This window comes from Trachinotus anak, unplaced genomic scaffold (assembly GCF_046630095.1).
Source record: "Trachinotus anak isolate AG129_WGS33_773 ecotype Australia unplaced genomic scaffold, CSIRO_AGI_Tana_v1 ptg000014l, whole genome shotgun sequence".
In the NCBI taxonomy this organism is placed as follows: Eukaryota; Metazoa; Chordata; class Actinopteri; order Carangiformes; family Carangidae; genus Trachinotus; species Trachinotus anak.
In genome coordinates, this window is record NW_027273865.1 from 16265509 (window position 1) to 16277716 (window position 12208).

Below are 12208 nucleotides of genomic sequence, written 5' to 3' on the forward strand. Positions count from 1 at the left end.
AGTTTTAGGGCATTTTTGCTGTTCTGTGCTATTTTACCTGTGATGGACATGAGACCAAGTCCAGAGTTTTGTTTTTTTTTTATTGCATTTTATTTAGTACAACTCAATCAGTCAAATATTGTGATAAAATACACACTTCAGTCTTGAAACACTTAAACTCCATAGGTACAGGAGGTGGATATCCCTATGGTGGAACGTATGGAGGCGAGTTCCCTATATTTTGTATATATTTATTTCGTAGATTTCGTAATTTAAATTGCAATGAGTATTACTTCTATCCTTTCTGTCCTTTAGTTCCTTATGGTGTAGGTACTGGCACTGGAGCTGGACCTGGAACTCTGCCTGGAGCAAAGCCTTTGAAACCTCCAGGTGTGTGTGTGTGTGTGTGTGTGTGTGTTTGCATGTCTGCTTCACAGCAAACCATGCCATTCAACAGTTTATCCAAAGAGTGATTTCAAATTGTATATTCATGGTATTTTGGGGTGTTTTTACCTTTTTGGATAAGCAGGCTCATATATTGTTGTTTCTTTTTTTTTTCTTTTTTTTGTAGCTGTGGGTGGAACAGGAGGTGGAGTAGGAATCCCACTTGCAGCAGGAGGTTATCAAGGTTAGATGGCACCTACATTTCTTTCAACATGTAAAATTATATATATTTGTGAACCTTAAGAACGCTAGACATACTGTAGATGTCAGGTACTAGGGAAAGATTAAGAATCATAAGCATAAATACTGCATTTTCCCCCTTTTCAAATCAAAAACATATATTTTTTTTAATTGTATTTTTCAATCAGAATTCTTACACTATCACCATTTCTTCTCTGTGCCAGTCCGCCCAGAAAAACTGTAGAAAATTAGATAACCTATTAGACAATAATGTCACTTTTCTCTGTCATCACGATTCAGGGGGATACAGTCCATATCATCTTGGTTATGGACAGGGTATGTATGAAAGGAGAGAAGGCTGACAGCAATGTCACAATGTTCCCCCAACTTTAAACAACAACAAGAACGTTCTGCCTAGTGCTCAAAGTGACAGTTGGTCAGGAGATGCCATCGCATTGCACTTCCTGTGCAGGAAATTGGCCAACGTGCTGATAAGTCTCTGTGTGGGGCGCAGTATCAGGAATGAGAAGCCAGTTGGATATTGTGATGAAGACTGTGATGAAGGAAATCAACTGGTCCACTTTTAGTGGAAGCAGTATTTACAGTCTTTCTAGATTGTTGGTTTACAATCCTGAGCAGCTTTACAGTAGGTAAACTGTCTGAGGGTCATTATCACCTCATCTACAGTAAGGCAGTTATCTGTGTCTTGTGGCAGGTGGGCTGACGTATCCCTCTGCAGTTGGACTGGGAGGTGCTGGTGGTGGAGCTAAAGCACCAAAACCAGGTAATATAACAGCCCTGTTACTTTTACAGCACATGGCAACACAACATATATGTGTTATCAGGGTGTCTGCTGCTCTTGAAAAGTCTTAAAAAGAACTAACCTTAATTTCTTCACTATAAGGCCTTAGAAGGTATTAAAATGTCTTAAATGTCATTTACAAAAATCTTGTGGAATTTCAATCAACACTGTCACTGCTGCTAACTACAGTAGCTAGGACCCTCGTTGTTTCAAATAGACAGTGTTGATTTTTAGCAAATTAATTCCTAATTTTTCATTGGTTAATCCAGCCATCAATATTGTACCACTGGTCCAGGTCTTGTTACGGTACTTTAATTAATATATAATTAGAAATTATTTTCATATACTGCTGGGAAAGTGCTGAAATCCCATCAAAACTTCACATTTTGCCCAGTTTGACCACATATTAAATTGCATTCTAAGTGGTCTTAAAAAGGTTTTAAATACAACTTGGTGAACCCTGCAGAAGTCCTTGTTTTGTCTGATGAGCCCATTTAGTAAAAGTGTCACCAATATTAGTGATGTGTATAATTTATAAAAACTCTTGAGTGAGGCAGATGTTGGCAAACACTGTATATGAAGATCCAAGGTTTCAGTTTATAGTATCTTCCACCCTGTGTCCTCCACATTACTACAATATTTTCAGTATTTAGTCAAATTTATTGAATTAAAGGATCATTTACAGTATTAACATGCCTGAGAAAGTGGAGTTAGTGGAGTTAGGTTAATAATGGCAGAATAAATTCTGCCCCTCTGGTTATATATGCAAAATTTTATACAAAATCCAGCTCCACCAAAATGTCAGTGATCCCTGCAGTGTTACAGCACTGCCAGGAGTTTGTAAATGGAGCAAACAACAACACATTTCCCAATGGAGACTGATTACTGTTAGTAATTCTGTGTACAACATCAAAGTGTGACTGTTTGAAGATAACACAAACCCCTGAAGAGTCTTGCCCTGAAATAGCAAAACCCTGCCAGGGGAAGTTTGGAAGAGGTTGTTGCTGTGACTTCAGCTGAGCCACTGGCTGCGTGTCACAACAAAAAGCTGACAATAAGCCATGTTTACTGCACATCAAAAGAATACACACATTCTCATGATTGGTTTATTTGCTTTTTGTTTGTGCAGGCTACGGCAGTCTTGGAGTTGGTGGTGGATATCAGCAAGGTGAGGACCGCTGCATGTTTGTTCAATATTTCCTGTTTCTTTTCTGAGAAAATAAACAATAGTTGGCTAATATGGCACATGTTCTCCCTCTGGTCCCGCCTGTCCTCCTCTTCCTCTGTCCATCAGCAAGGGCTGAGTGTAATCGCCAGCAGCAGCTTCATCTCACTGCCCCATAGATATTGTATCAGCCAGTCATAAGAACTCATGGCCCTAATCCTCCTCCCAGTGGCCATAGACATATCCGTCTGTGTGAAATGCTACTACAGATGGTTTAATAACTTTTGTTTGCTGGCATAGTCCTTCCAACAGAGAGACTCTAATTATGAAAATTAGGTCAAGTTGTCAGATTCTCTGTATTCACTGAATCACCCACATTACTGGGATGTTTATTCACAGTTTACATGCAGGACTTGATAAGACCTGATGAAGTTTACTGCAACTTGATTTCCTGACAACCAGAATTATTCTAGTGTAAACAATGAATGACATTTTTCTGTCAGTGGGTTTACTGAGTCTCTATGGTAACTTCTATTAATTTTACAGGTGTGGGTCATGTAGCTCCTGGTTATGGAGGAGGTTACCCCCAGCAGTATTACCAAGGTACGAGGACTGCTTCCTGTGCATTTCAGTGTGTGTGTGTGTGTGTGTGTGCAAAGTAAATGTTAAAACTTTTCGCTTTCTGATGAGAATTTTGTCAAGTGGATTTTATTTACATAGCATAAAGTATCACAAATCAGACAGATATATTATTTAACATACTGTGTATTTGTGTTGGCTGGTAACCGGCATTTTGTGTAGTGACCTTTGAGGAGCAATGGTCATGAAATAAATCAATGGAAAGGACCCAACAGACGACAGAATAGAGTCATTTATCAGAAGGAGCTGGAGGCAAAAAAAGAAGACAGTAGGAGGATGGTTTGTGTGTGTGTGTGTGTGTGTATGTGTGTGTACGGTGGGGGGCTACTTAAAAGACGACAGAGACAAATAGACAAAACAGGGAACAATGCATCACTAGAGTACTGTGTTTATTTCAGTATAGTTAATGAAAAGGTTTTTAAATCATTTACAGTACATTCATAGTTTGTCGTTGTTTTTTCTGTTACTGGAATCCAAACAACAGCCCCAATAAGTTAGCTGGCATCCAAACCTGCCTCCACCTACACAAGGATTTAGAGCACAGATGATTCTTTAACTTTTCATCCTTGTCTCTGGATCAGGAGGCGGATTAATGTCCAACTGCAAGCAGCCAGGTAACACAGCTGGACAGATGAAAGGACAGGTTAAACTGACCCACTGCTTACCCCTGTAGAGCTGAGAGCATAAAGAAAGAGAGAGGGGAACAGCTGCATGCTGACAGAAAGTTTCACCTTCCTCTGTTATTATAATCCTTTCATATCCAGTAAAGGATGAGGAAACACCACATTGTGTATGAAAATGTGTCTTTATGGCTCATTAGCTCTCCAAGTTTCACCTTCTCACTCTCCTTCCCTTTATGCTGAACTCTTTCACTTCAACACAATGCTGCTTCTGCACACTTCCACTATCTGGGTTTCCTTCTGATCTCCCATGAAAAACACATAGGCTATTATTGCAATTCTAGAAGTTGACATATGCGAGAAAGATCATAACCACAATTAAATTCAGGTTAAATTGAAAAGTCATGAATTTTTGGGAGGATATGAATAAATTCAATCATGAATAGTTTAGTTTCATAATTAGGGGCTTTTCAATTTTAACTTAAATTATAATTTTTTTCAATTTGTTAATGCACATGGGAGGTTGATTTTTTATCAATGTTTGTGTTTGAATAACAATCACCTGCATTTTACATCTCTGTGTGCCTAATTACAGAGAGACTAATTTGATTACCACAGAGTGCAACAAATTAAAATGATATTGATGTTTAATGGAATCTTTCTCCCATTTGTAAAATAAATCTGTAGAAAATGAAGCTGTGTAGTCTGAGCTCACTTTATTCAAATTTGTGCAGATTAATTGGGCAAAACCAATCTTTCTTAGTTTCAACCAAGATTATGTGTCTATGTTTTAATGCAAAACACTGTCTATGTAAAATCCAGTTACTTGAATACAATGAGAGCATCTCTGGATCAGACAGCTGTGCACCAGGTCTAAGTGCCTCCCATTTGATCTTCTCCAGTGTCAACGGTTTTCTTCTTACCGGATCACGGCCAGAAGAAATACATCAACCACTGTGACCGATCAAGAGTGGTTTCATCTAAGCATTTGTCTGTTGGCAGCAACTCATCTCTCATTTGTCTCTGTCTTTAATGTTGTCTAGGTGGATATGTACCAGCCCCGCTGACTCCTCAACAAGGTACCAAACACTTACCTCCTCTCATTTTCCCATGCACCCATTATGAAGGGATAATAAGTTGTTTCAGTAAGGCAAATGTCCACTGCACCTCACCTCATTTTGCAAGTCCTCCCTCATAAACTCTGCTCTTTGGCAGAGGATGGCAACATGTCAGATTATTTGGATGAAGGGTGGAGTGTGTACTGTGTGTGCTTGTGGGTGCAGATGAGGCAGAACAACCAGGCTGCTGAATGTGTGATAATCTGCATTTTCCTGAACATCTGAGATTAATGCTGATGGGATTATTTCAAGGAAGGCACGTCTGGTGTCTTAGATAACTACATTTTACTGGTTTAAACTCAGTGTCCGAGTTACTGATGGGTTTTGAGTATTCCTTCAAATGTAAAGAAAGAAGATGTGTGTTGTTTCTGTCGAAATGATATGATTTTCTGTTGTTAGAGCTGTCTGACAGCTCGTAATGAACTAAAACGTTAATAGTACTTAGGTATGCTCTGCACACCCTGCCCTGGGTGGTTTCAGGGATGACGGTGTCAGACCATGGACCTCAGGCCACTGTCTGGGACTAAAGTCCATTGTTATGTGTCTGTTTTTTGTCATTTTTGCATTGTCTTTGTTATGCACATTAAATAAATTCCTGGCTAAGTCCAAAGGAGGAATGCCATCATTATCTAAATTCACATAGAGTATGTTCTAGCTGTGCCTCAGGATAGTTCAGTCAGTGTTGATGAAGTTGCATCAGTCTTTCCTAACGTTGGAAATTGGGGAATTCACCCATGTAATTTTACATGTCACAAGGATATAAAATCTGGTGTTTCTATATTTACAGTGAGTTGACCCTGATGTTATTGGCTTGTAATACTCGATACTGGGTCAGTGAAATTCACAATCTGGTTTAAAACTATTAGCACTGTAAAAAAATAAAAAATAAAATAACAAACTTAAGTTAAAATGTGGTGATTTTACATAATACCTTAAATTTAGGCTTTGAGTTTACCGAACTGGGGATGTTTTTCCAGACACTCAAATCTGTTTACTTTATCCATTTGAAATTCTGGGTTCACATATGAGCTTGGATTCCCTTTAGTTTGTCACATTTCATTATTTACTGGGTGAAGTTTAATCCCACATGAGAGTTATTGCTACAGCTAGCACTCACAATAAGCCCAGGGACACTGTTCCTCAACATGATCCTAATTAGTCAAGTGCTTCACAGAGAACAAGGGTACATGACATGAGGTCGAAACGTGGTCTCAGACTTTTGGACCCCACTGTACTTATCTTCATCATGTTTTGCATTGATTTACTTTAGAGCAGAGAGAAGACCATCTCCTCTGAGGCAAATCCTGTGTAAAAAGACATCATGTAACTTTTTTCATGTCAAAAATTTAAAGAAATTAGATTTGTAACAGACAAACTCATCAAATTATATTGAGTTATTGATAAAGACAAGTTCATCTAATATAAATTATAATGAGATTTTAAAGTGAAAAGGAAAGAGTAAACAGAGTGAAAATTGGTTTTCCTACATTCCCCAAAATAAAAAGCACAAGTTAGAAATTTTTTTTCTTTGTGAAGAATCACAGATTAAGATTCGAAGGCACAATTTCAATTTTAGCTACTCCACATTACTAATGAGGCATAACAACTTCTTTGCCTTTAGCAGTGAGATAAAACCCTGAATCTGCTGTATGCCAACACCAGTGGTGCATACAACACCACAGCCCTTCATGTGTAAATAGTGTAAATACACTCTCAGCCCTAACAGCCCTTATTGTGCCCTTATTGAAATATTGTACATTCTTTTTTGTTACTTTCTGTATCGTATTGTACATATTGTAAGTTATACTGCTGCTGCCACGCAACAATTTCCCAGTTTGAGATCATTAAAGTACTTTGATTTGATTTCATTTGATTTGAAAATGATGAACCATGGTGTGATAATTCAGCTTCACACTTGACTTCCCATCTCCTTCTCATTACAAATCAGGTTTTTTGTTTCTCTCCTGTTTCAGTACATCAACGTACACCTATTGTTCTGATAAACAATATTATTTTTTTTGTTAAGATGTCTGTGTTGGGATAAGATACACTTCATGTGCAGAACAATAGCAGCCTGTTCTTCATACACAGGCCTTAGTAACAGTATTGAATGTCGAATGTTGATCTGTACTCGCCACCTTCATCAATAAACCCATCTGTAATTTCATTCACAGCACCTTTGTTTGGTTCAGTGCTAGTGATCGTCATTGGGTCTGCTGTCTTTAGCCATACTGCTGAATAGAAAGTGGTCACTAGTCATAGACTTAGATCGGCCATGCAGGAAAAGTCAAAGACTCATTAAACATTTGTTCACCAGAGGAATATTTTTGGTTTAAGTAAATAGTTCATGTTGTTTCTGTTCTTTTGCAGCCAAAGCAGCCAAGTATGGTCCACTGCAGGGCTTCCTCGGTGGTGCAGGAGGAGGAGGGGTCTACAGAGGTAAAAGACTTACAGACTTTATTTTTTATATATACAGATTATTTATAGATGATGCATAAAAATCCAAGCAGTTGTTATGTAAAGGTGCCACAGTGTCAATGCTAACAAACAGTATTCAGCACGTGTGTTCTAGCTGATGCTGAGCAAAGACTAAACTGTAATTCTGGTGATCTTTGCTGCAGGTGGAGCCACAGGATGCCAGGGCAAATACTGCGGGAGAAGGAAGTAGAGGATCTCTTGAGATCCAGTGTGACCTCAAGAAACTATGGTGCTACTGCATGATGGAGAATGTACATTTTATATGCAAACAAACCAACATTAGACAATGTGCAAAGATGTTTTTTACTGACTTGACTTCAACGTCTGTTTTTATACAAACCCACCGACCCCGAGTTTTGTACACGTTCTGATGTGACGTATGTTATTGATAGTGCCTTTCGTCATTAATGTGGTCAAGTTAATCAGCTTCAACTCAACCCATACTGCACCAGCCTTGTTAAAACACAAAGAGTGTGTTTGTGTCAGCATATATTGCATTTTGTGTGTGTGTGTGTGTGTATGTGTGTGTGTGTGTGTGTGTGTGTGTGTGTGTGTGTGTGTGCTGTTTTGGCATATGGTTGTACTGTTGTGCGAAAGACTGTCTGAACCATTGGCTGCCGATGTGACCCAGTGAATGATTTCCCCTTCGGTTTTAATCCCAAAGCAAGGTGATCTGTCCTTAGTGTTACACAGTGTCACACCTCGCTGTGCAGATCTCCTCTCTGACATGTCTGAGGGGCTGGTTTGGTCGAGGTTTGTCCAAAAACTGATTAAATCTAGCCAATCTTAGCATTGTTTTTGGCTCCCCGTCTTCTTAGCTGCTATTTTTAGGCCTGCTGGGTATAAAGCAGCGGGAATCGGGGCTCCGGCCAACCCATCTGCTCTCAGCAGTAACTTTGCTGATTCTTGTTGCTATGCAGTTCAGTCTCCTCAGCATTTTTAAATCCTGCCACACTTGTGATGTATGAAGAGCAACTCCTGCTCTGAGGAACAGTATGCTGAAGACAATCAAAAAAAAACCTTTCATTCCTTACAGGATGTTTAAAAACCAGAAGAAAGCAGTTTTTCCTTTTAGTTCCAAGTAGAATAAAATATCATTCAGATACTACTCTGGCATGTACATTATGTATGTATGAATGTTTAATTATGTGTCACTGTCCTAAAGTCATGGATAGAGCGCTTTAGTCCGCTTCAAATGTTTAGTCTCATTGCAGCAGTTATTTACATTTATGTCATTACATGATTATTCAAGACATTTTGCACCATGCTTTGACTCATAGCTTTATTGTTATCAGGAATGTGTGAACATAAAAAAAGAACAAGCCTTTGCTTTTGCATTTATTCACTGTTAAGAATTGTAATACAGAGTAAGACTTTGTTCAGTGGGAGAGCTTGCAGTATGAGTTTTTGTGAGGCACAAGCTCCCGTTATTTTTATTTACTTGAGCTGTTTTTAAAAAGGCTTTACTGACCAAAGGTTCATGAATGCTGTTGGCAAGTGACCCCATCTCTTTCTGTAATTGTGTACTGTATTTTGTACTAATTTGATGCTAGCCGGCTTCGGTTCCTTCACTCGGTGCTGTGTAACAACTGTCTTTGAGCCTCACTGGGTCAGACCTTGTCTTATGTGCCGTGGGATACTCTTCATCTTTATTTAAAACTGTTTTTAGAAGGAGGAACAATGTGGTTTTGCACTTTTTATATTTCCATGACACACGTGTAATTTGTTCCCAGATATCCCGGCATTTTATTTGCTTCATTAGATAACAAAATAAAATGTGTTTAAAGATCTTACGACTCCTGATTTTTTTTTTCTCTCTAGCATAGGGCGTTACAAAGCAGCAGCAGCAGCTTGTCCTGAGAGTTGATCAAAACCACCTGGCCTGGAGTGTCCTGGTGGATCAGTTTGCTGTAAACCACATACCACATTGCAATAATATCCTGACTTCAAGTCCTGCCTGTTCGGGACCTCTGAGACATCTCAGTTCTGCCAAATTTTTCCCACTGGGCAAAATGAATCAGGGACCATCAGATTTTGTGTTTTTTAAAAATGTCTTCTTCCTTGTGATGAAAATAAACCCTAGATTAAGGGTGGACATTCTGCCAGTGCTTCAGTATTGTGACTATAAACTGTTCTTGTTGTGCCAGCTGGAAATAATGAACTCATGCTGCTGTTCTCTGGAGATACCCTGAGAGAACCACTGACCCATGATCCACATCCTGTAAAAGTAGCTTACACTGTTGTTCCATCAGCAGAAGCTTTAGTCTTATAATGTCCCGCTTCAGAAATGCCAGTGTCACTATGGAGCTGCAGTATGATGCTATAAAACAAAACTACAAACCCCTGTATCACAGGAATATTTTAACTTGGTCATACCAAAGGCTGTGGTCCATCATGTCGTGATCATTTCATGAAAGTTAGCACAAGTAACTTGGAGCCAATCACAGGGAAAATAGAGACAAAGTTTTGGAACTTATTGAAGTGTATTACATTTAAATGTAGTCATTCATTTCCAAGGACATTTTCTTGGGAAAAATGTTCCATTTAAATCCTCATATATATTTAGTCATGATTTGTCTATTACAAGAAACTTTAGTCTCCAGTAAAAATGCTGAATTTTATTCTTGTCTGTGGACAAAATTCAACATTGCTGCATCTTCAGCTGACCTGCTTTGCACTAACTAAAAGACTTAACTTACACTTAAACAATTTTAACTGCTGTCAGTGTTTACAAACCAACTGACACTTCAACTGCTTACAATGCACGCACTTGAACTGTACTACTTTTACCGTCTACACATCATCTGACATTTCAATTAGCTTTTGGTTTGCATCCGCTTTAGAAATCTCTTCGTCCTCCTTTCACTCAGCAAACAACAAAACTGCATCATAGCCAACATCTGGTGAGGGACGGACAGACCAGCTGATTAAGTCATTATTTCATGGCCCCTGAACCTCGCTGGTCTGGCTTAGGTCTCTTCACCCTGTACACTCACAGATTTACCCTGGCGGCCATTTTGAAAAAAAATGTTTTGTGGGGAGAAAAGGGCTTTTGCCTGGCTGGGACCTCAAACAGAGAGAGAGAGATGCTTAGAGAAGTTTAAAGGAGCTATTTGTAAGTGTTGCTATTGCTACACAGCCAGCATTAACACAAACCTCCATTGACATACGTCCTCTGTTATAATAAGCCCTCTGAGCAGCGCTACAATATCAGAAAGCACCAAGACAGTCTGACTGGACTGCAGCTAGCTGGTTAGCATGCTAATTTCAGTAGAAAAGAAGGAGTAATTGAAATAGAAGCTAAACAAGATGGTTGCTTTCCACCTCTGAACGCAGCCGTTGGCGAGCAAAGGCATGAAGTTCGATGCTGAACTCGCACCGTATCTTCTAGGCTGGTAAGTAGCTGTTAATGCTAATGTAGCAAGAGCAAAACTTACAAATAGCTCCTTTCACCAACTTAATGTGGACGCACTCATGCAACTCAACTGTTTATACCACCCACAAATCAACTGACCGCTGCTGTCTGTTTCGCGTCGACTGACACTTCAACCACGCTCACACCTTACACTTCAACACTTCATCTGCTTTCAGCTCTTACACACCCACTAACACTTGAGCTTCTCTTACCGCCTCCTTTCTAGTGAAAGTTCATCTGCTTTCACTGACCACACTAAACTTCAGCTGCATTCAGCACTTCCAACTTTCACTGACACTTCAAACCCTTTCAGTTGCTCAGCTGACACTTCAGCTCCCTGCCTGCTTCAAATCCAGCTGCAGGCCAATGCTCTTACAACATTTCACAAACTGTAGCAAAACGCTGCTATAATGTTGCAAAAAGCTTAAAAGACTCAGCTGTAATAAGTGACTGTCACTAAATGTAGCCTTTGCTTCCTTATCAAACCCACAGGGAGTTTACTGCACTGCACTATCTTCCTCCTGACCCCCCCACAACAAATGCATAATTATCCAGGGAGTGTCTCTGGTTGGCCGGTCCATGTCCTCCTCTCCCCGGCTCAGCAGCGCCATTGGTCAGTAGCGCTCTTGAATGAAGCGCAGCAGAAACGTGCAGCAGGAGGAAGCTGTGCGGCCGCCGCAGGGAGAAACCGACGCACAGCGATAAGACCGGCGGGCGGGCGGGCTGCGGTGGTGGTGGTCGGACACCGGTTATCTGACGACCAGAGGCGCCTGGCTCTCTCCCGGAGAGTGAATGAGGTTGATGCTGCTCTGCTGCACCTGGAAGGACGAACGCATGGGAGAGGAGGAAGGTGAGAAGCCGCGGGGTGTTTGCAGCCGCTCGGCTCGGGAGAGGTGGGAAACAGCAGGCGCATCCTCCGCTGCACGAAACGGATGATGCTCCACCGAAGCTGCCAGCAAGCAAAAAAAAACAAACAAAAAAAAACCTTTGTGCTGTTTTCCTTCATTTATGTTTCGTCTGTTGTCGGTCAGAAAGAGATGAGGGTGCATCGCGGGTGTATCTGCAGGCTGGTGCTGAGCAGGCTGTTGTGTCTTCACTGTGCTGCAACTGAAGCCATGTTTTCTCTCCGAGCGGTTGCGCCCATCATGTTTGTATGCAGTGTTCACCCTCAGGCCATCAACACTCTTTATTTGCAATCTTTTAATATTCAGTGATGAACAGGTTGTCGTGTTAACGAAAGAAAATGAGGACTTTGTCGGGCGGTTAATGCAAAAAAAAAAAAAAAAAATTACAGCACAGTTTTTAAGGAGCAGCTTAAAGTTAGGCTGTAGCAGTGCCCGGCATAACAAAAAGGTCTTACAAAGTTGA

The 12208-nt window shown here is 40.2% G+C and overlaps 2 protein-coding genes across 15 annotated transcripts in view; both read left to right on the forward strand.

Moving 5' to 3' along the window:
• The window catches only part of elna (elastin a), a 48612-nt gene extending 39397 nt beyond the window's left edge, over nt 1–9215 (forward strand). For 10 of the 14 annotated variants that reach the window (XM_071495861.1, XM_071495866.1, XM_071495874.1 and 7 more), the window contains 10 exons: nt 166–204; nt 295–369; nt 551–607; nt 904–939; nt 1319–1387; nt 2535–2573; nt 3117–3173; nt 4873–4908; nt 7318–7386; nt 7569–9215. In XM_071495861.1, the coding sequence (XP_071351962.1) occupies nt 166–204; nt 295–369; nt 551–607; nt 904–939; nt 1319–1387; nt 2535–2573; nt 3117–3173; nt 4873–4908; nt 7318–7386; nt 7569–7615 (524 nt within the window). In that variant the 3' untranslated portion in view covers nt 7616–9215. The remainder of the gene's footprint in view (nt 1–165; nt 205–294; nt 370–550; nt 608–903; nt 940–1318; nt 1388–2534; nt 2574–3116; nt 3174–4872; nt 4909–7317; nt 7387–7568) is intronic. The other 4 variants (XM_071495869.1, XM_071495871.1, XM_071495872.1 and 1 more) reach the window with 2 other exon arrangements.
• A 1512-nt stretch (nt 9216–10727) lies between these two features.
• limk1a (LIM domain kinase 1a) overlaps nt 10728–12208 on the forward strand; it is a 55250-nt gene continuing 53769 nt past the window's right edge. The window contains exons 1-2 of the mRNA XM_071495877.1: nt 10728–10820; nt 11333–11690. Coding sequence (XP_071351978.1) covers nt 11633–11690 — 58 coding nt within the window. The 5' untranslated portion in view covers nt 10728–10820; nt 11333–11632. The remainder of the gene's footprint in view (nt 10821–11332; nt 11691–12208) is intronic.